At 48.7% G+C, this 27,047-nt stretch overlaps 1 protein-coding gene across 1 annotated transcript in view; it reads left to right on the forward strand.

The window, feature by feature from the left end:
* The window catches only part of LOC141133870 (NACHT, LRR and PYD domains-containing protein 3-like), a 501,301-nt gene extending 475,481 nt beyond the window's left edge, over positions 1–25,820 (forward strand). The window contains exons 7-10 of the mRNA XM_073623457.1: positions 11,929–12,099; positions 16,300–16,479; positions 17,148–17,221; positions 24,222–25,820. Of these exons, the coding sequence (XP_073479558.1) occupies positions 11,929–12,099; positions 16,300–16,479; positions 17,148–17,221; positions 24,222–24,244 (448 nt within the window). The 3' untranslated portion in view covers positions 24,245–25,820. The remainder of the gene's footprint in view (positions 1–11,928; positions 12,100–16,299; positions 16,480–17,147; positions 17,222–24,221) is intronic.
* Positions 25,821–27,047: the final 1,227 nt, after the last annotated feature.

Consider the following 27,047-nt stretch of genomic DNA (forward strand, 5'->3'; position numbering starts at 1 on the left):
AAAGTGTTTGGGGACCTGGGTCCTGCCCCAGGGGACATGGATCAATGCAAAAAAAAGTTTTAAAAACGGCCGTTTTTTCAGGAGCAGTGATTTTAATAATACTTAAAGTCAATCAATAAAAGTGTAATATCCCTTTAAATTTCGTACCTGGGGGGTGTCTATAGTGTGCCTGTAAAGGGGCGCATGTTTCCTGTGTTTAGAACAGTCTGACAGCAAAATGACATTTTGAAGGAAAAAACTCATTTAAAACTACCCGCGGCTATTGCATTGCCGACAATACACATAGAAGTTCATTGATAAAAACGGCATGGGAATTCCCCAAAGGGGAACCCCGAACCAAAATTAAAAAAAAAAAATGACGTGGGGGTCCCCCTAAATTCCATACCAGGCCCTTCAGGTCTGGTATGGATATTAAGGGGAACCCCGGCCAAAATTTAAAAAAAAAAATGACGTGGGGTTCCCCCTAAATTCCATACCAGACCCTTCAGGTCTAGTATGGATTTTAAGGGGAACCCCGCGCCAAAAAAAAAAAAAAAAACGGCGTGGGGTCCCCCCAAAAATCCATACCAGACCCTTATCCGAGCACGCAACCTGGCAGGCCGCAGGAAAAGAGGGGGGGACAAGAGTGCGGCCCCCCCTCCCTCCTGAACCGTACCAGGCCACATGCCCTCAACATTGGGAGGGTGCTTTGGGGTAGCCCCCCAAAACACCTTGTCCCCATGTTGATGAGGACAAGGGCCTCATCCCCACAACCCTGGCCGGTGGTTGTGGGGGTCTGCGGGCGGGGGGCTTATCGGAATCTGGAAGCCCCCTTTAACAAGGTGACCCCCAGATCCCGGCCCCCCCCCTGTGTGAAATGGTAAGGGGGTACATAAGTACCCCTACCATTTCACGAAAAAAGTGTCAAAAATGTTAAAAATGACAAGAGACAGTTTTTGACAATTCCTTTATTTAAATGCTTCTTCTTTCTTCTATCTTGCTTCATCTTCTGGTTCTTCTGGCTCTTCTGGTTCTTCTGGTTCTTCCTCCGGCGTTCTCGTCCAGCATCTCCTCCGCGGCGTCTTCTGTCTTCTTCTCCTCGGGCCGCTCCGCACCCATGGCATGGGGGGGAGGCTCCCGCTCTTCTTCTCTTCTTCTTTTCTTCTTTTCTTCTTTTCTTCTCTTCTTCTCTTCTTCTTCATTTTCTTCTCCGGGCCGCTCCGCAATCCATGCTGGCATGGAGGGAGGCTCCCGCTGTGTGACGGCGCTCCTCGTCTGACAGTTCTTAAATAACGGGGGGGGGCGGGGCCACCCGGTGACCCCGCCCCCCTCTGACGCACGGTGAATTGACGGGACTTCCCTGTGACGTCACGGGGAATGCCACAGGGAAGTCCCGTCAATTCACCGTGCGTCAGAGGGGGGCGGGGTCACCGGGTGGCCCCGCCCCCCCCGTTATTTAAGAACTGTCAGACGAGGAGCGCCGTCACACAGCGGGAGCCTCCCTCCATGTCAGCATGGATTGCGGAGCGGCCCGGAGAAGAAAATGAAGAAGAAGAGAAGAAGAGAAGAAAAGAAGAAAAGAAGAAAAGAAGAAGAGAAGAAGAGCGGGAGCCTCCCCCCCATGCCATGGGTGCGGAGCGGCCCGAGGAGAAGAAGACAGAAGACGCCGCGGAGGAGATGCTGGACGAGAACGCCGGAGGAAGAACCAGAAGAACCAGAAGAGCCAGAAGAACCAGAAGATGAAGCAAGATAGAAGAAAGAAGAAGCATTTAAATAAAGGAATTGTCAAAAACTGTCTCTTGTCATTTTTAACATTTTTGACACTTTTTTCGTGAAATGGTAGGGGTACTTATGTACCCCCTTACCATTTCACACAGGGGGGGGGGCCGGGATCTGGGGGTCACCTTGTTAAAGGGGGCTTCCAGATTCCGATAAGCCCCCCGCCCGCAGACCCCCACAACCACCGGCCAGGGTTGTGGGGATGAGGCCCTTGTCCTCATCAACATGGGGACAAGGTGTTTTGGGGGGCTACCCCAAAGCACCCTCCCAATGTTGAGGGCATGTGGCCTGGTACGGTTCAGGAGGGAGGGGGGGCCGCACTCTTGTCCCCCCCTCTTTTCCTGCGGCCTGCCAGGTTGCGTGCTCGGATAAGGGTCTGGTATGGATTTTTGGGGGGACCCCACGCCGTTTTTTTTTTTTTTTTTGGCGCGGGGTTCCCCTTAAAATCCATACCAGACCTGAAGGGTCTGGTATGGAATTTAGGGGGAACCCCACGTCATTTTTTTTTTTTAAATTTTGGCCGGGGTTCCCCTTAATATCCATACCAGACCTGAAGGGCCTGGTATGGAATTTAGGGGGACCCCCACGTCATTTTTTTTTTTTAATTTTGGTTCGGGGTTCCCCTTTGGGGAATTCCCATGCCGTTTTTATCAATGAACTTCTATGTGTATTGTCGGCAATGCAATAGCCGCGGGTAGTTTTAAATGAGTTTTTTCCTTCAAAATGTCATTTTGCTGTCAGACTGTTCTAAACACAGGAAACATGCGCCCCTTTACAGGCACACTATAGACACCCCCCAGATACGAAATTTAAAGGGATATTACACTTTTATTGTTTGACTTTAAGCATTATTAAAATCACTGCTCCTGAAAAAACGGCCGTTTTTAAAACTTTTTTTTGCATTGATCCATGTCCCCTGGGGCAGGACCCAGGTCCCCAAACACTTTTTATGACAATAACTTGCATATAAGCCTTGAAAATTAGCACTTTTGATTATTCATGTTCGTGTCCCATAGACTTTAACGGTGTTCGCATGTTCGAACGAACTTTTTTCCTGTTCGCATGTTCTGGTGCGAACCGAACAGGGGGGTGTTCGGCTCATCCCTATCCAGAGTCTGTGTGTTTTGGGGGAACATGGAGCTGAATCCAAAGTAACACCAACCCCAGGGTCCCCAGGCATACAGCTCACAGAGAGCACCATTGCCCCAAATGCTAGGGCCCATAATCGGTGGGCAACAGGCTTGCACACAGTCCTCTCCAACAGCCTCCGCTCTGGCCTTGCCCGTGACAGACCCGCTCCACATTTCCCTGCTTAGAGAGAGAGACCCCACGCCACATTTCCCCTGCTTAGATAGAGACCCTGCACCACATTTCCCTGCATATCGAGAGACCCCCTTCACATTTCCCTGCACAGAGAGAAACCCCGCTCCACATTTCCCTGCACAGCGTGAGACACCGCTCCACATTTCCTTGCACAGAGAGAGACACCACTCCACATTTCCCTGCACAGAGAGAGACACCGCTCCACATTTCCCTGCACAGCGAGAGAATAAGCTCCACATTTCCCTGCACAGAGAGAGACCCTGCTCCACATTTCCCTGCACAGAGAGAGAAACCGCTCCACATTTCCCTGCACAGAGAGAGAGAGACCCCGCTCCACATTTCCCTGCACAGAGAGAGAGAGACCCCGCTCCACATTTTAATGCACAACGAGAGACCCCACTCCACATTTCCCTGCACAGATAGAGAGAGACCCCGCTCCACATTTCCCTGCACAGAGAGATACACCGCTCCACATTTCCCTGCACAGAGAGAGACACCGCTCCAGATTTTCCGACACATAGAGAGAGAGACCCTGCTCCACATTTGCCTGCACAGAGAGAGACCCCGCTCCACATTTCCCTGCACAGAGAGACCCCGCTCCACATTTCCATGCACAGAGTGAGACCCCCTTCACATTTCCCTGCACAGAGAGAGACCCCGCTCCACATTTCCCTGCACAGAGGGAGACCCCTCTCCACATTTCCCTGCACAGAGAGAGACCCCGCTCCACATTTCCCTGCACAGAGAGAGACCCGCTCCACATTTCTATGCACAGAGAGAGACCCTGCTCCACATTTCCCTGCACAGAGAGAGAGACCCCGCTCCACATTTCCCTGCACAGAGAGAGACCCCGCTCCACATTTCCCTGCACAGAGAGAGACCCCACTCCACATTTCCCTCCACAGAGAGAGAGAGAGACCCCGCTCCACATTTCCCTGCACAGAGAGAGAGAGACCCCGCTCCACATTTTAATGCACAACGAGAGACCCCACTCCACATTTCCCTGCACAGATAGAGAGAGACCCGCTCCACATTTCCCTGCTTAGAGAGAGAGACCCCACGCCACATTTCCCCTGCTTAGATAGAGACCCTGCACCACATTTCCCTGCATATCGAGAGACCCCCTCCACATTTCCCTGCACAGAGAGAAACTCCGCTCCACATTTCCCTGCACAGCGTGAGACACCGCTCCACATTTCCCTGCACAGAGAGAGACACCACTCCACATTTCCCTGCACAGAGAGAGACACCGCTCCACATTTCCCTGCACAGAGAGAGACACCGCTCCACATTTCCCTGCACAGCGAGAGAAAAAGCTCCACATTTCCCTGCACAGAGAGAGACCCTGCTCCACATTTCCCTGCACAGCGAGAGAAACCGCTCCACATTTCCCTGCACAGAGAGAGAGACCCCGCTCCACATTTCCCTGCACAGAGAGAGAGAGACCCCGCTCCACATTTCCCTGCACAGAGAGAGAGAGACCCCACTCCACATTTCCCTGCACAGAGAGAGAGAGAGACCCCGCTCCACATTTCCCTGCACAGAGAGAGTGAGACCCCGCTCCACATTTCCCTGCACAGAGAGAGACCCCGCTCCACATTTCCCTGCACAGAGAGAGACCCGCTCCACATTTCTCTGCACAGAGAGAGACCCTGCTCCATTTTTCCCTGCACAGAGAGAGAGAGAGACCCCGCTCCACATTTCCCTGCACAGAAAGAGACCCCGCTCCACATTTCCCTGCTTAGAGAGAGAGACCCCGCTCCACATTTCCCTGCACAGAGAGAGTCACCACTCCACATTTCCCTGCACAGAGAGAGACCCCGCTCCACATTTCCCTGCACAGAGAGAGACCCCGCTCCACATTTCCCTGCACAGAGAGAGACCCCGCTCCACATTTCCCTGCACAGAGAGAGACCCCACTCCACATTTCCCTCCACAGAGAGAGAGAGAGACCCCGCTCCACATTTCCCTGCACAGAGAGAGAGAGACCCCGCTCCACATTTTAATGCACAACGAGAGACCCCACTCCACATTTCCCTGCACAGAGAGAGAGACCCCGCTCCAGATTTCCCTGCACAGAGAGATACACCGCTCCACATTTCCCTGCACAGAGAGAGACACCTCTCCAGATTTTCCGACACATAGAGAGAGAGACCCTGCTCCACATTTCCCTGCACAGAGAGAGACCCCGCTCCACATTTCCCTGCACAGAGAGACCCCGCTCCACATTTCCATGCACAGAGGGAGACCCCTCTCCACATTTCCCTGCACAGAGAGAGACCCCGCTCCACATTTCCCTGCACAGAGAGAGACCCTCTCCACATTTCTATGCACAGAGAGAGACCCTGCTCCACATTTCCCTGCACAGAGAGAGAGAGAGACCCCGCTCCACATTTCCCTGCACAGAGAGAGACCCTGCTCCATATTTCCCTGCACAGAGAGATAGACCCCGCTCCACATTTCCCTGCACAGAGAGAGACCCCGCTCCACATTTCCCTGCTTAGAGAGAGAGACCCTGCTCCACATTTCCCTGCACAGAGAGATACACCACTCCACATTTCCCTGCACAGAGAGAGACACCGCTCCAGATTTCCCTGCACAGAGAAAGACCCGCTCCAGATTTCCCTGCACAGAGAGAGACCCCTCTCCACATTTCCCTGCACAGAGAGAGACCCCGCTCCACATTTCCCTGCACAGAGAGAGACCTCGCTCCACATTTCCCTGCACAGAGAGAGACCCCGCTCCACATTTCCCTGCACAGAGAGAGACCCTGCTCCACATTTCCCTGCACAGAGAGAGACTCCGCTCCACATTTCTCTGCACAGAGAGAGAGAGACCCCGCTTCACAATTCCCTGCACAGAGAGAAACCCTGCTCCACATTTCCTGCACAGAGAGACCCTGCTCCACATTTCCCTGCACAGAGAGACCCCGCTCCACATTTCCCTGCACAGAGAGAGACACCGCTCCACATTTCCCTGCACAGAGAGAGACACCACTCCACATTTCCCTGCACAGAGAGAGACCCCGCTCCACATTTCCCTGCACAGAGAGAGACCCCGCTCCACATTTCCCTGCACAGAGAGAGAGACCCTGCTCCACATTTCCCTGCACAGAGAATAAGTCTATCCCTGGCTGCTGTGGCCACCCCCTATTCAGCCATACGGCCCCTTTTAAGATGCCGGGCACCTGAATTACAGCGGTGGGGTTTCTTTTAAGCACCTGATTAGAGCCATAATCTCTAATAGGCTTTAAAATAGGGTGGACTCGGAGGATAGATCATTTCGCTCGGAGCCCACCCAGGTGTATTAGAAAAGCAAATTAATATTTGCTTTTCTAACATGCTCTCTGCCAATCAGGATAGCACAGGTCTAATTCCCATCACCTGATTGGCTGGAAGGTCTGGTGCTCCTATTGGACATCTAGCAGGAGGAAAAACATGAAGGAAGAATGGAGGACACAGGAGCCGCTGCTTGACCCGCTGCCCGTCCCACAGCTTACCGCCATCATCCATTGCCTGACCCACCACCAAGATGGGTCAAGTGCCAGGCAGACAGCGAGTGGGCAGGAGGGTGCTGGTTAAATGCTGCTGGGGGGTCACAGTGGCTGCATTTGATTGGCACAATGAGGCTGCAATTGATGTTCACAGGGAGGCTACACTTGATGGGCACAGGGAGGCTGCAATTGATGGGCACAGGGAGGCTGCAATTGATGGGCACAGCGATGCTGCATTTGATGGGCACAGCGATGCTGCATTTGATGGGCACAGCAAGGCTGCATTTGATGGGCACAGCGAGGCTGCATTTGATGGGCACAGCGAGGCTGCATTTGATGGGCAGTGAGGTTGCACTTGATGGGCACAGTGAGGCTGCATTTGACTGGGGGGACATGCATTAAGACAGTGTGATCACCAACACTGCAGCACACCAGTGTGAGCCCACATCATAGTACATAGGACCAGGTACTGCACAGGCTGCTGAAAGAAACCTCCTTATCTGCAGAAGGGGGGAAGGTATTTGGGAGAGAGCAGGAAGGGAGAGAGGGGGGAGAGGCCGGTCACAGCTCACTTACTTGAAAGGAAGGACCCAGCACAAGGCTCAGTCATCAGCTTCCAGAGCGTCCCATACAGAACACCGTTTGCTCTCAGTTTAAATGTTCCCACCCACCTGTCCTATTCACAGATGCAGCACATGGGCTGCTCAGAGTGTGGGCGGGCACAGTGAGAGAGGGGGATGGAGGAGGCAGAGCGGATCCACCCTCTTCCATTTGGCTGTGCTCAGAATGGACAGACTGTCCACTCGGCCAACTGTGGAACTGCACGCGCGCGGTTCCCAGCTGGCAGCACATCAGCCTTTTTACGAGGAATCAGAGTGGCCCGGGGGGGGGGGGGGCAATTGCATCCCTTGCCCCCTGGGTGTAATTCCACATATACCCATGTTATGTGTGAGCAATATATCATTTTGTTTTTCTTTTTTTTTTGTCATTTTTCAATCAAATAAATAAAAAGTAAAATATTCAATGAGCTCAACATGCCTCTCAGCAAATATCTTGGGGTGTCTACTTTCCAAAATGGGGTCATTTGGGGGGTTTGTACTGCCCTGTTATTTTAGCACCTCAAGAAATGAGATAGGCAGTCATAAGCTGTGGATATTCCAGTAAATGTACCCTAGTTTGTAGACAATATAACTTTTGTGCAAACCAATAAACATACACTTATTATTTATTTTTTTTTTTTTACCAAAGACATGTGGCTGAATACATTTTGGCCCAAATATATGACTAAAATTTAGTATATTGGATTTTTTTAATAACAAAAAGTAGAAATATTTTTTTTTTCAACAACTTTGGTCATTTTTTATTTATATTGCAAAAAATAAAAATCCCAGAGGTGATAAAATGCCACCAAAAGAAAGCTCTATTTGTAAGAAAAAAAGGACACAATTTTAATTTGTGTAAAGCATTGCATGACCGCACAATTACCAGATAAAGCAGCACAGTGCTAAATTGTAAAAAGTGCTCTGGTCATTAAGGGGGTAAATCCTTCCGAGACTGAAGTGGTTAAGGTAAAAAACCTTCATCCTTTCCATCCTCTGTAATAATTCCTGTAACATCCTAGTATATGATCTATATCTATGGAGATGATATCTGATTGCTGGAGACACTAAAGAATGGGGGATGGAAGAATAAAGTGCTTTAATGTGAAGTGTCCCCCATGTGAATGTGGAATCCCATTGTAAATGTGGAATATCCACCAATATAGTACTTGTATCTCTAATATATCCCAGAAGTCTCAGCACTAAAGGTTGGAAATGTATATCCACCCCTCCCCCCTACATTCTCTATAAGGGATCCTATTCCTGCCACAATCCGGTGATCTTCAATGGGAACTCCTGATTGGTGGACTTTAGGAAGGTGATGGAATATTGGGGTCACTGGGGTATCCACCAGCAGAAATTCTGCTGTTTTATTTCATAACCCCCCCCCCAGATCCTTTCCTGTATCTATCAATTTCAGAAGTCCCTGTATGAGACACTGTGTGAGGTCCTGCCTAATAACCGGGTACATAAGGGGGTGACTGAGCTGTCACAGCACCCCCTCTTTATACTGTGTAGACATAAGTACTACAACAGCTTCACCTTTATCAGCTTCCCTAATAACAAGATCTTTCCTCTGTATAACATTTTGTATATCCTGATTAGGGATGAGCTTCGAGTTCGAGTCGAACTCATGTTCGACTCGAACATTGGCTGTTCGCAAGTTCACCGAACAGCGAACAATTTGGGGTGTTCGCGGCAAATTCGAATGCCGCGGAACACCCTTTAAAAGTCTATGGGAGAAATCAAAAGTGCTAATTTTAAAGGCTAATATGCAAGTTATTGTCATAAAAAGTGTTTGGGGACCTGGGTCCTGCCCCAGGGGACATGGATCAATGCAAAAAAAAGTTTTAAAAACGGCCGTTTTTTCAGGAGCAGTGATTTTAATAATACTTAAAGTCAATCAATAAAAGTGTAATATCCCTTTAAATTTCGTACCTGGGGGGTGTCTATAGTGTGCCTGTAAAGGGGCGCATGTTTCCTGTGTTTAGAACAGTCTGACAGCAAAATGACATTTTGAAGGAAAAAACTCATTTAAAACTACCCGCGGCTATTGCATTGCCGACAATACACATAGAAGTTCATTGATAAAAACGGCATGGGAATTCCCCAAAGGGGAACCCCGAACCAAAATTAAAAAAAAAAAATGACGTGGGGGTCCCCCTAAATTCCATACCAGGCCCTTCAGGTCTGGTATGGATATTAAGGGGAACCCCGGCCAAAATTTAAAAAAAAAAATGACGTGGGGTTCCCCCTAAATTCCATACCAGACCCTTCAGGTCTGGTATGGATTTTAAGGGGAACCCCGCGCCAAAAAAAAAAAAAAAAACGGCGTGGGGTCCCCCCAAAAGTCCATACCAGACCCTTATCCGAGCACGCAACCTGGCAGGCCGCAGGAAAAGAGGGGGGACAAGAGTGCGGCCCCCCCTCCCTCCTGAACCGTACCAGGCCACATGCCCTCAACATTGGGAGGGTGCTTTGGGGTAGCCCCCCAAAACACCTTGTCCCCATGTTGATGAGGACAAGGGCCTCATCCCCACAACCCTGGCCGGTGGTTGTGGGGGTCTGCGGGCGGGGGGCTTATCAGAATCTGGAAGCCCCCTTTAACAAGGTGACCCCCAGATCCCGGCCCCCCCCCCTGTGTGAAATGGTAAGGGGGTACATAAGTACCCCTACCATTTCACGAAAAAAGTGTCAAAAATGTTAAAAATGACAAGAGACAGTTTTTGACAATTCCTTTATTTAAATGCTTCTTCTTTCTTCTATCTTCCTTCATCTTCTGGTTCTTCTGGCTCTTCTGGTTCTTCTGGTTCTTCCTCCGGCGTTCTCGTCCAGCATCTCCTCCGCGGCGTCTTCTGTCTTCTTCTCCTCGGGCCGCTCCGCACCCATGGCATGGGGGGGAGGCTCCCGCTCTTCTCTTCTTCTTTTCTTCTTTTCTTCTTTTCTTCTCTTCTTCTCTTCTTCTTCATTTTCTTCTCCGGGCCGCTCCGCAATCCATGCTGGCATGGAGGGAGGCTCCCGCTGTGTGACGGCGCTCCTCGTCTGACAGTTCTTAAATAACGGGGGGCGGGGCCACCCGGTGACCCCGCCCCCCTCTGACGCACGGTGACTTGACGGGACTTCCCTGTGGCATTCCCCGTGACGTCACAGGGAAGTCCCGTCAAGTCACCGTGCGTCAGAGGGGGGGCGGGGTCACCAGGTGGCCCCGCCCCCCCCGTTATTTAAGAACTGTCAGACGAGGAGCGCCGTCACACAGCGGGAGCCTCCCTCCATGCCAGCATGGATTGCGGAGCGGCCCGGAGAAGAAAATGAAGAAGAACAGAAGAGAAGAAAAGAAGAAAAGAAGAAGAGAAGAAGAGAAGAGCGGGAGCCTCCCCCCCATGCCATGGGTGCGGAGCGGCCCGAGGAGAAGAAGACAGAAGACGCCGCGGAGGAGATGCTGGACGAGAACGCCGGAGGAAGAACCAGAAGAACCAGAAGAGCCAGAAGAACCAGAAGATGAAGGAAGATAGAAGAAAGAAGAAGCATTTAAATAAAGGAATTGTCAAAAACTGTCTCTTGTCATTTTTAACATTTTTGACACTTTTTTCGTGAAATGGTAGGGGTACTTATGTACCCCCTTACCATTTCACACAGGGGGGGGGCCGGGATCTGGGGGTCACCTTGTTAAAGGGGGCTTCCAGATTCCGATAAGCCCCCCGCCCGCAGACCCCCACAACCACCGGCCAGGGTTGTGGGGATGAGGCCCTTGTCCTCATCAACATGGGGACAAGGTGTTTTGGGGGGCTACCCCAAAGCACCCTCCCAATGTTGAGGGCATGTGGCCTGGTACGGTTCAGGAGGGAGGGGGGGCCGCACTCTCGTCCCCCCCTCTTTTCCTGCGGCCTGCCAGGTTGCGTGCTCGGATAAGGGTCTGGTATGGATTTTTGGGGGGACCCCACGCCGTTTTTTTTTTTTTTTTTTTGGCGCGGGGTTCCCCTTAAAATCCATACCAGACCTGAAGGGTTTGGTATGGAATTTAGGGGGAACCCCACGTCATTTTTTTTTTTTTAATTTTGGCCGGGGTTCCCCTTAATATCCATACCAGACCTGAAGGGCCTGGTATGGAATTTAGGGGGACCCCCACGTCATTTTTTTTTTTTTAATTTTGGTTCGGGGTTCCCCTTTGGGGAATTCCCATGCCGTTTTTATCAATGAACTTCTATGTGTATTGTCGGCAATGCAATAGCCGCGGGTAGTTTTAAATGAGTTTTTTCCTTCAAAATGTCATTTTGCTGTCAGACTGTTCTAAACACAGGAAACATGCGCCCCTTTACAGGCATACTATAGACACCCCCCAGGTACGAAATTTAAAGGGATATTACACTTTTATTGTTTGACTTTAAGCATTATTAAAATCACTGCTCCTGAAAAAACGGCCGTTTTTAAAACTTTTTTTTGCATTGATCCATGTCCCCTGGGGCAGGACCCGGGTCCCCAAACACTTTTTATGACAATAACTTGCATATAAGCCTTGAAAATTAGCACTTTTGATTATTCATGTTCGTGTCCCATAGACTTTAACGGTGTTCGCATATTCGAACGAACTTTTTTCCTGTTCGCATGTTCTGGTGCGAACCGAACAGGGGGGTGTTCGGCTCATCCCTAATCCTGATATTCCGCTCTAGTTATGTTATGTTACTTTTCACTAAATGGGAATAATTCCTCATATTCATCTTATAATATAATATCATGTGTCTGGATTTGTCTCTGTAGGTTGGAGGTATGTGGTGTGACTTCTTCAGGCTGTGATGATCTCCGATTCATTCTTATCAATAATCGATCACTCATCACACTGGATTTATCAAGGAATAATCTGGAAGACTCTGGAATAAAACTTATATGCGAGGGGCTCAGACATCCTGGCTGTACTCTGCAGTACCTGAGGTGAGAATTATCCTATAAATTATATAATATTCTGCAGGATTCTGGTATAAATCTTCTATGTGAGGGATCCAGACATGTCACCTACATGAAAGTTATACAAAGACAGACTTCTGATTGGCCGGTTACACTGAGAGTTCCCATCATAGTCCTTCAGGTCACTTGCTGTTATTGGCTTTCATCCCCTCCCCCCTCCACTGACTATCAGAGATCAGACTTTGGCTGGGTTCACACTGGAGGTCACAGCGGCTAACAGCAGGGGTCCGGTGCATCTCCATTCATAGTTTTATGTCTTATTTCTGCCTGAATTTTGGGCTGAATTCGGACCCGAAACAGACCAGAAGACACACAGGACTCCGTATTCTCTTCATTCAGTGACCAATCATAGACAGATGGTCCTCAATTAGAATCTGGAAGGACAGAGTGAGTCTCTAGACCAGAAGTGACCCCTAGATGCTAATAAAATCCCCCCATCCTTGTAGATATAAAATTGTCACCTCACTGAGCCTCAAAGAGAAGTCCTAGTCATTTCATCTACAAGCCCAGCAAAGGACGAGGCCGATACAGTGAGAAGACCCCAAACTGTCTGCCAGACATTGATTTATATCAGAGATCAGAGGAATCTATTTAATCTCCCATACAACATAAAATATTAGTTGTAGAGAGATGCAAATAATTCCTCCTGATTGTACACATGTTGGGGTACATGTACATATAACATTGTATGTGTAGTGAGGATAGAATCCAGGAGAAACCCCCAGAATGGTTCTATGGAGTCTGATCACACCAGACAAGCACTGATTGGTCTTGTTGGGATCAGACTGACATGCCGGTGTTGGAAATCCAATCCCCATCCATCAGAACCATTCATGACCCATTTAGCTCTGGTTCCTTCAGAACACAGGACTGGTTTGTGGGCTGGGCAGAGAACACCCCCCAGGGTTGATTGGCTGATGGCTAAACTCCACCCACATCCATAAATTGAGGATCCTGAGATATGGATGGGGTGATTCCTATGGTGCCGGTCTAACCGGTGAATAGCGGATGTTCCTGACATGTTCCTGTCACAGGATAATCCTCATAAAAAGTTTATTTCTGTTTTATTCTTACAGCCAGACTGTGTCTGTCCTTTTGTCTTTGTTGTATTTTCTGTCATTCTTTATCTTTGTACATATTTTATACACTAAATAACAAACTAGTGTAGCTCTGCTCTATATTACACAGACAGACAACCTACCTGCAGACAGAGGTAAGTGTTAGCACAACCCCAGTGTTACTATACGGCTGTGTAACTATGTAACAAACCACCGAACCATCTGATCCTGATACTTCCAAATAATAATTACACAACACAAATTATAATACAAAGCAAATACTACATACAATATATGTCTGCTACTACCACAACCTCAGTGCTGGAACAATGTGTTGTAGAATAATGAATTGGTATTAATACACTATATACAGAAAATTAAGAACTTTATACTGGTAATTGTAGAAATGGAGTCGGTGAGGATTTCCTCTCAGTAGTGCCACATCCAAAAACTTGTTAGAAACAAAATAAATACCCCTAAGGGGGACTTCTAAGGCACTTGTATATTTAACCACTTCCTGCCCGCCATATGCAGAATGAAGTGGTTCTGTAATCCTGACTGGGCGTCATATGACGTCCAGCAGGATAACATGCCGGCGTGCGCCCGTGGGGGTGCGCAGCGTGGCAATCATGGCATGTCAGTCTGACACCCCGCATCTCCGATCTTGATAAGAAGCCTCTGTCAGAGGCTTCTTACCACGTGATCAGCTGTGACCAATCACAGCTGATCACAGCATGAACCAGGAAGTGCTGGTAAATGGCATTCCTCGGTTCGTGCTGACAGGGAGAGACGATCAGTGCCCAGCATTCCCCCAATAAAAAAGCCTTCAAGTGCCCACCACAGTGCCAATCAGTGCCCACCACAGTGCCAATCAGTGCCAAGCAGTAACACATCAGTACCTCATCATCAGTGCTGCCCATCAGTGCCACCTGTCAGTGCCAATCACAGTCACCTGTCAGTGCCCATCAGTGCTGCATATAAGTGCAGCCTATCAGTGCCCAGCAATTCCACATATCAGTGCCAACTCATCAGTGCCTCGTCATCAGTGCCCATCAGTGAAGGGGAAAACAAAATTTTATGACAAAAACTAAGAAAAACTTTTTTTTTTTAATTTTGTTTTTTTTAGTTTGTTTATCAAAAAATAAAACCCCCAGAGGTGATCAAATACCACCAAAAGAAAGCTCTATTTGTGGGAAGAAAATGAAAAAAATTTTGTTTGGGTACAGTGTTACATGACCGCACAATTGTCATTCAAAGTGTGACAGCGCTGAAATCTGAAAATTGTCCTAGGCAGAAAGGGGGGGAAGTGCCCGGTTTTGAAGTGGTTAAAAGGTATGAGAAAAATATATATGTAAATAGAAAAGATAATATTTATTAAACAGATTATATTAAAACATTTGTACTTAAGCAAAAACATGGAATGTATACAGATCTGTGTCCAAAAAACACCATAATCAGAACATGACAGCTTGTAATGTCCTTCACCCTAAGGTGATACCAAAGTACCAGTCCTGTGATTGGCTAGTAATACCACAACCCCAGTGCTGTGACTGGCTGGCAATACCACAACCCCAGTGCTGTGATTGGCTGGCGATACCACAACCCCAGTGCTGTGACTGGCTGGTGATACCATAACCCCAGTGCTGTGATTGCTGGTGATACCATAACCCCAGTGCTGTGACTGGCTGGTGATACCACAACCCCAGTGCTGTGACTGGCTGGTGATACCACAACCCCAGTGCTGTGACTGGCTGGTGATACCACAACCCCAGTGCTGTGACTGGCTGGTGATACCACAACCCCAGTGCTGTGACTGGCTGGTGATACCACAACCCCAGTGCTGTGACTGGCTGGTGATACCACAACCCCAGTGCTGTGACTGGCTGGTGATACCACAACCCCAGTGCTGTGACTGGCTGGTGATACCACAACCCCAGTGCTGTGAATACATATTACAAACTAACACATTACTAATGGAAATGATGACTGTAATAAAACAACTAGTTACAAGTAATTGATGCCACAACTCCAGTGCTGTGATTGGCTGGTAATACCACAACCCCAGTGGTGTAAAATGAATGTATCTAGTTGGATATATATAAGAGGAAAGTCCATATATCTGTGATCAATCTTCCTCAATGATGGCGCCCCCTCCAGTGTGTCACTACAAAATGAAGTGTGTTCAGAGTCCTCCACCTCCGTGCTGATGAAATGCCCCCTCAGGTATTGGCCCCATATACAATATAGGTGTCATGTGCTTGTCCCCCCTTTGGGGGGCTCAATGGGCCCAGGGGATTCCTACAAGATCAGCTGTCACAAGTGTGGGGTCCCTTTAAGGGATCTGGTCCCTCCTGATTGGCTGGATAGAAGAACTCCAAACAAAACAAAAATGCCACCAATAGTGAAGTACGTCCTTCAAAACAATTGTCTCTTTATTGACAATAAATGCACTGACAACCAATAAAATGTCAGCATATCCAGCAACCAATTGGGCAGTAGATAATATCACTCACCAGCACCACTTCCTGTTTCAGTTTCAGGCAGGAAATTACATCACCCGACTCCGCCCGATGGTCACTTGCCCCATTAATTGCTTGATCTGCTGACATATTATCATTGCTTGTCAGTGTGTTTAGCGATCCTCATGGATTTTGCTGCACGGAGACGCATGTGAAGTAGAAATACCATTATTTCCTATGTGGCCGGTTCCCATTGATGTGCCGCAGTTTAGTGTGAAAGGGAATCTATATGGAGCCATTCACACCTCCAATGTGTGCGTTACCACGTACTCCGCAATGTACCCGCAACAGTGTAACTCCACACTAAGACTTTTCAGGTGGGTGACAACTTACCTCCATTTCACATTTCATTCTGTAAGACCCCGCCCACTGATTATTCATTGGATGTGTTTACTTCTGCCCCTCCCTGGAAGAACATTTCATTTTCTAAGACCCCACCCACTAATTACTCATTGGATGTGTCTCTTTCTGCCCATCCCTGGAAGAACATTTCATTCTCTAAGACTCCGCCCACTGATTATTCATTGGATGTGTCTACTTCTGCCCCTCCCTGAAAGAACATTTCACCTCTTTCCTGCTTCTCTCTCCAGGATTATCGGCTGTAAAGGGACGTTATGGTGCTGTGATGATCTTTGCTCCGTTATCTCCACAAACCGAACTCTGACCAATCTGTATATAACATTGGATGATGATGAGAAGATGTCGGGGTCAGAAGTGAGACGACGTTGTGAGGTCCTCCGGAATGCCGGCTTCTCTGTGGATAGAGGAGGGTAAGATCTGTTCTATCGGAGGTAACACACATACTAAGTCTTAGAATGTGAATAGTAAAATGTAGACAACATTGGATGGTGATGAGATGATGTTGGTGGGACGTTGTTGGGAGGTCTTCGGACACCCGGGCTGCACTGTAATGAAAATGGAAGGACGGGTGACAAACATTCTATACAATTTCTGTAGAACCCATTGGAGGTCTCTGTAGTTCTACAGATAATGAGAGAGATGATTGAGATTTCCTGAGCCAGTCACAGATTTCCCAGATGATGGAGAATTTATTCCTCATCCCAAGTTTTATCATTACAGATGGGGATGGGGAGAATCAGATCCACCAATAATAATCTTAGTCGGGTCCTACAATCTTCCACAAGGTTTTACCTTTACAGAGAAATAACCCCCCCATCCCCCGAGGTCCATCCAATGTGTCAGTATAACTGAGCCAATCAGATGTGTGTTCTCATCCTGTACACATGACAGCCCAGCACACCAGTCATACAGTCTGCTATCCCAATGGTTGGATGGACATGAGTGTGTGGCCCCTGCCATGGTGAGGGCCCCTCACTTTTCCATCATTTCTTACAGAGCACAGTATGAGCCCCTCCTCCCCTCCTTCTTCACAGCAACATTTCCTCCTCTAACACTCTCATTTTATTCTTCTTTGAAGGTTTCCAGGAGACTGGAAAGTATCTATAGACAGAAGAAAAGAAGATGGTGTGTGGGAGCCCCTCCCCATCTCAGGTGATACACAGATCCGGATATGAAGAAAATGTCCGGAATGGAATGATATCAGAGTAAAGTCATATGAACTCTCAGCTTTTATTTTCTCTTTCTGATCCTTAAATATAGAATTCCAGTAATAGTAATCTTTGTGTTCTTTTCCTCTTCTAAATGGTGTCATTTCTGCTCAGTATTGCCCACTTCCTGTGTTGTTGTGTGACTGGTGCCCCCTTCACAGCACTGATCTGATAGGGGCACCCGCGCATGCGCGCTCCCATCTATTGTACTACAAGCCTGCGGTGACACACTGGCTGCACCGCACATCAGATCACTGCTACAGCTCCGCCTCCATTGTCATCTGATTGGAGCCCTGCCTCTGCCCTGCCTCTATGAGTGACAGTGGCCCCTGCACTTTCAGAGCTGTGGATTGGCTCCTGGATGATATTCTGTGACAACGGCACAAGAGCCAAACATTACAACAAACTTTATTCATACAAGACACTGTCCTGTTGTGTCAAAGTTTACTGACAATTCATTTTACTGACTCAATTTTCATTGGAAAAAAAACTTTTATTTTAACCATCACACCCCAGCATTGTGTGTCATCCCCCCAGGAAAATTCTGTGTCCCCCCCAGGAAGATTCTGTGTCACCCCCCAGGAAGATTCCGTGTCACCCCCCCAGAAAGATTCCGTGTCACCCCCCAGGAAGATTCCGTGTCACCCCCCAGGAAGATTCCGTGTCACCCCCAGGAAGATTCTGTCACCCCCCCAGGCAGATTCTGTGTCACCCCCAGGCAGATTCTGTGTCACCCCCCAGGCAGAATTTGTGTCACCCCCCAGGAAGATTCTGTTTCGACCCCCCAGGAAGATTCTGTGTCGACCCCCCAGGAAGATTCCGTGTCACCCCCCAGGCAGATTCGGTGTCACCCCCCCAGGAAGATTCTGTCACCCCCCCAGGCAGATTCTGTGTCACCCCCAGGAAGATTCTGTGTCACCTCTCTAGGAAGATTCTGTGTCACCCCCCAGGCAGAATTTGTGTCACCCCCAGGAAGATTCTGTGTCGACCCCCCAGGAAGATTCTGTGTCAGCCCCCCAGGAGGATTCTGTCACCCCCCCAGGATGATTCTGTGTCACCCCCCAGGAAGATTCTGTGTCACCCCCCTAGGAAAATTCTGTGTCACCCCCCAGGAAGATTCTGTCTCCCCCCAGGAAGATTCTGTCTCCCCCAGGAAGATTCTGTGTCACCCCCAGGCAGATTCTGTGTAACCCCCCAGAAAGATTCTGTCACCCCCCTAGGAAGATTCTGTGTCACCCCCAGGCAGATTCTGTGTCACCCCCCAGGAAGATTCTGTGTCAACCCCCAGGAAGATTCTGTGTCACCCCCCAGGAAGATTCCGTGTCACCCCCCAGAAAGATTCCATGTCACCCCCCCAGAAAGATTCCGTGTCACCCCCAGGAAGATTCTGTGTCACCCCCAGGAAGATTCTGTGTCACCCCCCCAGGAAGATTCTGTCACCCCCCAGGAAGATTCTGTGTCACCCCCCAGGAAGATTCCGTGTCACCCCCCCGGAAGATTCCGTGTCACCCCCAAAAAGATTCCGTCACCCCCAAAAAGATTCCGTGTCACCCCCCAGAAAGATTCCATGTCAACCCCCAGGCAGATTCTGTGTCACCCCAGGAAGATTCTGTCACCCCCCAGGCAGATTCTGTGTCACCCCCCAGGAAGATTCTGTCACCCCCCCAGGCAGATTCTGTGTCACCCCCAGGAAGATTCTGTGTCACCCCCCAGGAAGATTCTGTGTCACCCCTCTAGGAAGATTCTGTGTCACCCCCCAGGCAGAATTTGTGTCACCCCCAGGAAGATTCTGTGTCGACCCCCCAGGAAGATTCTGTGTCACCCCCCAGGAAGATTCTGTGTCACCCCCCAGACAGATTCTGTCACCCCCTCAAGAAGATTCTGTGTCACTCCCCTGGAAGATTCTGTGTCACCCCCCAGGAAGATTCTGTGTCACCCCCTAGGAAGATTCTGTGTCCCCCCCAGGAAGATTCTGGGTCACCCCCCAGGAAGATTCTGTGTCAGCCCCCCAGGAAGATTCTGTGTCAGCCCCCCAGGAGGAATCTGTGTCACCCCCCCAGGAAGATTCTGTGTCACCCCCCAGGAAGATTCTGTTTCTCCCCCTAGGAAAATTCTGTGTCACCCCCCAGGAAGATTCTGTCACCCTCCAGGAAGATTCTGTCTCCCCAGGAAGATTCTGTCTCCCCCTAGGAAGATTCTGTGTCACCCCCCTAGGCAGATTCTGTGTCACCCCAGGAAGATTCTGTGTCACCCCCCAGGAAGATTCTGTGTCACCCCCCAGAAAGATTCCGTGTCACCCCCCAGGAAGATTCTGTGTCAACCCCCAGGCAGATTCTGTGTCACCCCCAGGAAGATTCTATCACCCCCCAGGCAGATTCTGTGTCACCCCCAGGAAGATTCTGTGTCACCCCCCAGGAAGATTCTGTGTCACCCCTCTAGGAAGATTCTGTGTCACCCCCCAGGAAGATTCTGTGTCGACCCCCCAGGAAGATTCTGTGTCACCCCCCAGGAAGAAGATTCTGTGTCACCCCCCCAGGAAGATTCTGTATCACCCCCCCAGGAAGATTCTGTTTCTCCCCCAAGGAAAATTCTGTGTCACCCCCCAGGAAGATTCTGTCACCTCCCCAGGAAGATTCTGTCTCCCCCAGGAAGATTCTGTCTCCCCCTAGGAAGATTCTGTGTCTCCCCCAGGCAGATTCTGTGTAACCCCCTAGGAAGATTCTGTGTCACCCCCCTAGGAAGATTCTGTGACACCCCCCTAGGCAGATTCTGTGTCACCCCCTCAGGAAGATTCTGTGTCACCCCCTCAGGAAGATTCTGTGTCACCCCCTCAGGAAGATTCTGTGTCACCCCCAGGAAGATTCTGTGTCACCCCCTCAGGAAGATTCTGTGTCACCCCCCTAGGAAGATTCTGTGTCACCCCCAGGAAGATTCTGTGTCACCCCCTCAGGAAGATTCTGTGTCACCCCCCTAGGAAGATTCTGTGTCACCCCCTAGGAAGATTCTGTGTCACCCCCCCAGGCAGATTCTGTGTCACCCCCTTCAGGAAGATTCTGTGTCACCCATCCCACTGCAGAGTATTACGTGTCACCCATCCCACTGCAGAGCATTATGTGTCACCCATCCCATTGCAGAACATTACGTGTCACCCATCCCACTGCAGAGCATTACATGTCACCCATCCCACTGCAGAGCATTATGTGTCACCCATACCATTGCAGAGCATTACGTGTCACCCATCCCACTGCAAACCATTATGTGTCACCCAACCCACTGCAGAGCATTACGTGTTACTCATCTCATTGCAGAGCATTATGTTTCACCCAACCCACTGCAGAGCATTATATGTCACCCATCCCACTGCAGAGCATTATGTGTCACCCATCCCACTGCAGAGCATTACGTGCCACTCATCCCATTGCAGAGCATTACATGTCACCCAACCCACTGCAGAGCATTACGTGTCAACCATCCCACTGCAGAGTATTACCTGTCACCCATCCCACTGCAGAGCATTACCTGTCAACCATCCCACTGCAGAGCATTACATGTCACACATCCCACTCCAGAGCATTACATGTCACCCATCCCACTGCAGACAATTACATGTCACACAACCCACTGCAAAGCATCATGTGTCACCCATCCCACTGCAGAGCATTACATGTCACCCATCCCACTGCAGATAATTACATGTCACCCAACCCACTGCAGATTATAACATGTCACCCAACCCACTGCAAAGCATCATGTGTCACCCATCCCACTGCAGACTATTACGTGTCACCCAACCCACTGCAAAGCATTATGTGTCACCCATCCCACCGCAGAGCATTACGTGCCACTCATCCCATTGCAGAGCATTACATGTCACCCATCCCATTGCAGAGCATTACGTGTCTCCCATCCCACTGCAGAGCATTACATATCACCCATCCCTTTGCAGAGCATTACGTGTCACCCATCCCATTGCAGAGCATTACATGTCACCCATCCCACTGCAGAGCATTACATATCAACCATCCCACTGCAGAGCATTACATATCACACATCCCACTGCAGAGCATTATATGTCACCCATCCCACTGCAGAGTATTATGTGTCACCCAACCCACTGCAGAGTATTACCTGTCACCCATCCCACTGCAGAGCATTACCTGTCAACCATCCCACTGCAGAGCATTACATGTCACCCATCCCACTGCAGAGCATTACCTGTCACCCATCCCACTGCAGAGCATTACATGTTACCCAACCCACTGCAGAGCATTACATATCACCCACCCCACTGCATACAATTACGTGTCACCCATCCCACTGCAGAGCATTACATGTCACCCATCCCACTGCAGAGCATTATGTGTCACCCATCCCACTGCAGAGCATTACGTGTCACCCATCCCACTGCAGAGCATTATGTGTCACCCATCCCATTGCAGAGCATTACGTGTCTCCCATCCCACTGCAGAGCATTACGTGTCACCCATCCCTTTGCAGAGCATTACGTGTCACCCATTCCATTGCAGAGCATTATGTGTCACCCATCCCACTGCAGAGCATTACATATCAACCATCCCACCGCAGAGCATTACATATCACACATCCCACTGCAGAGCATTACGTGTCACCCATCCCACTGCAGAGCATTACGTGTCACCCATCCCATTGCAGAGCATTACGTGTCACCCATCCCACTGTAGAGCATTACATATCAACCATCCCACTGAAGAGCATTACATATCACACATCCCACTGCAGAGCATTACGTGTCACCCATCCCACTGCAGAGTATTAAGTGTCACCCAACCCACTGCAGAGTATTACATGTCACCCATCCCATTGCAGAGCATTACATATCACTCATCCCACTGCAGAGTATTACATGTCACCCATCCCATTGCAGAGCATTACATGTCACCCATCCCACTGCAGAGCATTACATATCACCCATCCCACTGCAGACAATTACATGTCACCCATCCCACTGCAGAGCATTACATGTCACCCATCCCACTGCAGAGTATTACATATCACCCATCCCACTGCAGAGCCTTACATATCACCCATCCCACTGCAGAGTATTACATGTCACCCATCCCACTGCAGAGCATTACATTTCACCCATCCCACTGCAGAGCATTATGTGTAGTCACTAGTAATGGGCTGAACACCCTCTTGTTCTTTTCATGTCAGAACTTTCAAACATCACAAAAAATTGGACCCGAATGACAAACTTAATTGTAGTTTATGGGACCTGAACTGCAAAAGTCCCCATTTAGAAGACTTTCAATGTAAGTAAATGGCCATAAAGAGGGTATGGGGGCCCGGGTACTGCCCTGGAGGATATCAATGAAATTTTTTAAAACAATCTTTTTTAAAGGAGAAGTGATTTTAATGATGCTAAAATTGAAACAATAAAAAAAAATCCTTTAACTACTTCAGCCCTGGAAGGATTTACCCCCTTCCTGACCAGAGCATTTTTTGTGATTCGGCACTGCTTTATTTTAACTGACAATTGCGCGGTCATGTGACGTTTTACCCAAACAAAATTGACGTCCTTTTCTTCCCACAAATAGAGCTTTCTTTTGGTGGTATTTGATCACCTCTACGGTTTTTATTTTTTGCGCTATAAACAAAAAAAAAGCAACCAGTTGAAAAAAAAGCAATATTTTATGCTTTTTGCTATAATAAGTAACCCCAAAAAATATATAAAAAAAACAAATTTCTTCCTCACTTTAGACCAATATATATTCTTTTACATATTTTTGGTAATAAAAATTGCAATAAGCGTATATTGATTGTTTGCGCAAAAGTTATGGCATCTACAAAATAGGGGATAGATTTATGGCATTTTTTTACTAGTAATGGCGGCAATCTGTGATTTTTATCGGGAATGTGACATTACGGCGGGCAGATTGGACACTTTTGACACTATTTTGGGACGATTGACAATTATACAGCGATCAGAGATACAAATAGCCACTGATTACTGTATAAATGTCACTGTCAGGAAAGGGGTTAAACACTAGGGGGTGATCAAGGGGTTAAGTGTGTTCCCTGGATGTGTTCTAACTGTAGGGGGGATGGGCTCACTACAGCATGACAGAGATCACTGCTCCCGATCACTGGGATCAGTAGATCCCTGTCATGTTGCTAGGCAGAACAGGGAAATGCCTTGTTTCCCTGCTCTGCCTCTCCTCGCCAAAATCCGCAATTCCTGCCGGCGAATATCGAGTTTGCGGGACCCACAGGCACACTCCCAAGGTGGGCATGTGCCTGCTAGGCGGCAAATTCAATGAGATGTATGTGTACGCCCCTTTGCTTGCCCGTGCCATTCAAAACTATTTAAATGTCAATTTTCTTTCTTTATAAATAATGGCTTGGGGAGCCAATCTGTATGATGAGGTCACAATGTAGTGCACTGGGAACAAGATTAGAGATTTGTTGGATAAATTCTGGTGTCTCTTTGGCAGACTTTGGTGCTCTTACCAATGGGCTGAGTGGTGGGAGGTTAAATGCCTTGTCAAGCATGTGGTACCCAAATGGTTGGTGTTTTTGCCACGCTTGATGTGCCTAAGACAAAGTTTCAAATTGCAACAGTGCAATCGTCTGCACATGTATTAAAAAAGGTCCAGACAGCTGAGCTGTGGGAAGTGGGCCGGGAGATGACAGCTCCACAATGTGATGGAATAGGGTGGCTGCTCTCTACTCTTCCATGATGGCTGCCTCCTTGGGGTTGTGCCTCACCCTCACTTTCCTCCTTTGCTCTATCCGGCACCCAAGTCACATTAGTGACCTCATCATCGTCATCTCCTCCATCCTAATTACCACTGGAGACAACTTGGTAATACACATTACATTCACATATATATGTATTGATGAAACATTTCATGGAATGTATACAATGTATTATCTCGGTGTAATTGTACAATTATCTCTTGTAGACGGCCAGAGATTTGTCTGGTGATTGTGTCCTGGTGTTGAGTGTTCTGGACCTCTTCCATGTATAGAGGATGTCCTCATCGACTCGGATTTTTCTGCAACAGTCTAAAGGACTCTTCATGGATATAATGGTCACCTCCCATTGTGAATTCCCTCTTCTCCCCTCTGTAGGATTCTGCACTTCCCAATATTATCAATACTTACTATGATGATGATGAGGATCTGACTCATTTTTAGGACTCATTCATGGCGGAGAAAAAGACATTTTCTAAAGTTTCTCATCAATAAAAGCCGAATGGAACAATCACTAATACAGAGAAAGAGACCGCAGCTTCCTCTTACTGCTGTCCTACTACTGTCCATCCTCCTCTTCATCCTCCTCTCCATCCTTCATACTCCTTTCCATCCTTCATACTCCTTTCCATCCTCCATACTCCTTTCCATCCTCCATACTACTCTCCATCCTCCATACTACTCTCCATACTCCATACTACTCTCCATACTCCATACTACTCTCCATACTCCTCTCCATCCTCCATACTCCTCTCCATCCTCCTCTCCATCCTCCTCTCCATCCTCCATACTCCTCTCCATCCTCCATACTCCTCTCCCTCCCCCATACTCCTCTCTATCCTCCTTACTACTCTCCACCCTCCATACTACTCTCCATCCTCCATACTCCTCTCCATCCTCCATACTCCTCTCCATCCTCCTCTCCATCCTCCATACTCCTCTCCATCCTCCATACTACTCTCCATACTCCATACTACTCTCCATACTCCATACTCCTCTCCATACTCCATACTCCTCTCCATCCCCCATACTCCTCTCCATCCCCCATACTACTCTCCATACTACTCTCCATCCTCCATACTCCTTTCCATCCTCCATGCTACTCTCCATCCTCCATCCTCCTCTCTATCCTCCATACTCCTCTCCATCTTCCATACTACTCTCCATCCTCCATACTCTCTCTCCTCTCCTTGGATGTAATAAAGTGATGCGGCTCTATCTAACATATACGGTATTCCCGGCTCCCAGTGTCTCTCTTTTCTTGCTGCATCTCTCTACAATTTCTTTCTCCATGTTGCTGACATTATCTTGTATAAGAACAGAACCCGATCCATCAGCAATCCCAAGGGGAGACGGATATCTCATAGCCGGCTCTCTGCTGCCTTATATCAGAGTTTTTCTTCCACAACCAGAACTTTATCCCCCTGAATGACAAGCTTAGCCAAGTGATCCCATTTCTAGAAGTTCATCTTTACTTCTGCCAACTCCCCCATCTCTGCTCTGCATGACTCTCTGCCAACACGGCTACTAAGATTTCATTGTGCCGAGTCCGTTCAGCCGCTTTGCCTTTCACTGACAACTTGCTGCAATTTTTATTAACATGATTTATTATATTATCTAAATGTAATCAGAACAACCCATGGATAAACTCATTTCATGTCATGGATCATTACCCAAAGGGATGTGATTATCCCGATTGATTATTGGGCTACCAATATTATTACCTAGTTATTGGGATGTGTTATTCTTTATAGATTTACCCCATTGAGGTTTTTTACTCATCAATAAAGTTTTGTATATTTTATTAACTTCATTCTGCGATTATCACCAACTCCTTCCCAGCTTGTTCTCCACAGCCGATACCCTCTCACCTCTCCCTTCCCCCTCTCATCTCTCCCTCCCCCTCTCCTCTCCATTCCCCCTCTCACCTCTCCCTTCCCCCTCTCTCCTCTCCCTTCCCCCTCTCTCCTCTCCCTTCCCCCTCTCACCTCTCCCTTCCCCCTCTCTCCTCTCCCTTCCCCCTCTCTCCTCTCCCTTCCCCCTCTCACCTCTCCCTTCCTCCTCTCTCCTCTCCCTTCCCCCTCTCACCTCTCCCTCCCCCCTCTCTCCTCTCCCTTCCCCCCTCACCTCTCCCTTCCCCCTAACCTCTCCCTCCCACCTCTCTCTGCATTTGTTCCTTTCCTTGCCCTCTCTCTATATTTACCACATAATATGTTCCTACCATATAATGTATATACAGTATCTGACAAAAGTGAGTACACCCCTAAGTGAAAATCTCCAATTTGAGCCAAAGTGTCAATATTTTGTCTGTCCACCATTATTTTCCAGCACTACCTTAACCCTCTTGGGCATGGAGGTCACCAGAGCTTCACGGGTTGTCACTGGAGTCCTCTTCCACTCCTCCATGATGACATCACGGAGCTGGTGGATGTTAGAGACCTTGCGCTCCTCCACCTTCCGTTTGAGGATGCCCCACAGATGATCAATAGGGTTTAGGTCTATAGACATGCTTGGCCAGTCCATCACCTTTACCCTCAGCTTCTTTAGCTGCCCCCCTCTGATGCACGGTGACTTGACGGGACTTCCCTGTAGCGTCACGGGGAATGCCACAGGGAAGTCCGGTCAAGCTGCCCCCCTCTGATGCACGGTGACTTGACGGGACTTCCCTGTGGCGTCATGGGGAATGCCACAGGGAAGTCCCATCAAGTCCCCATGCGTCAGAGGGGGGCGGGGTCACCGGGTGCCCCCCCCGTTATTTAAGAGCCGTCAGAAGAGGAGAAGTGTCACACAGCGGGAGCCTCCCTCCATGCCATCATGGATGCGGAGCGGCCTGAAAAGAAGATGAAGAGAAGAAGATGAAGAGAAGAAGATGAAGAGAGAAGCGTCACACAGCGGGAGCCTCCCTCCATGCCATCATGGATGCAGAGCAGCCTGAAGAAGAAGGGAAGAAGATGCAGACGCCGCGGAGGAAGATGCCGGACGAAAACACCGGAGGAAGAACCAGAAGAAGATAGAGGAAGAAACCTAAGGAAGAT

The sequence above is a fragment of the Aquarana catesbeiana genome, linkage group LG03, assembly GCF_042186555.1.
Source record: "Aquarana catesbeiana isolate 2022-GZ linkage group LG03, ASM4218655v1, whole genome shotgun sequence".
Lineage (NCBI taxonomy): Eukaryota > Metazoa > Chordata > Amphibia > Anura > Ranidae > Aquarana > Aquarana catesbeiana.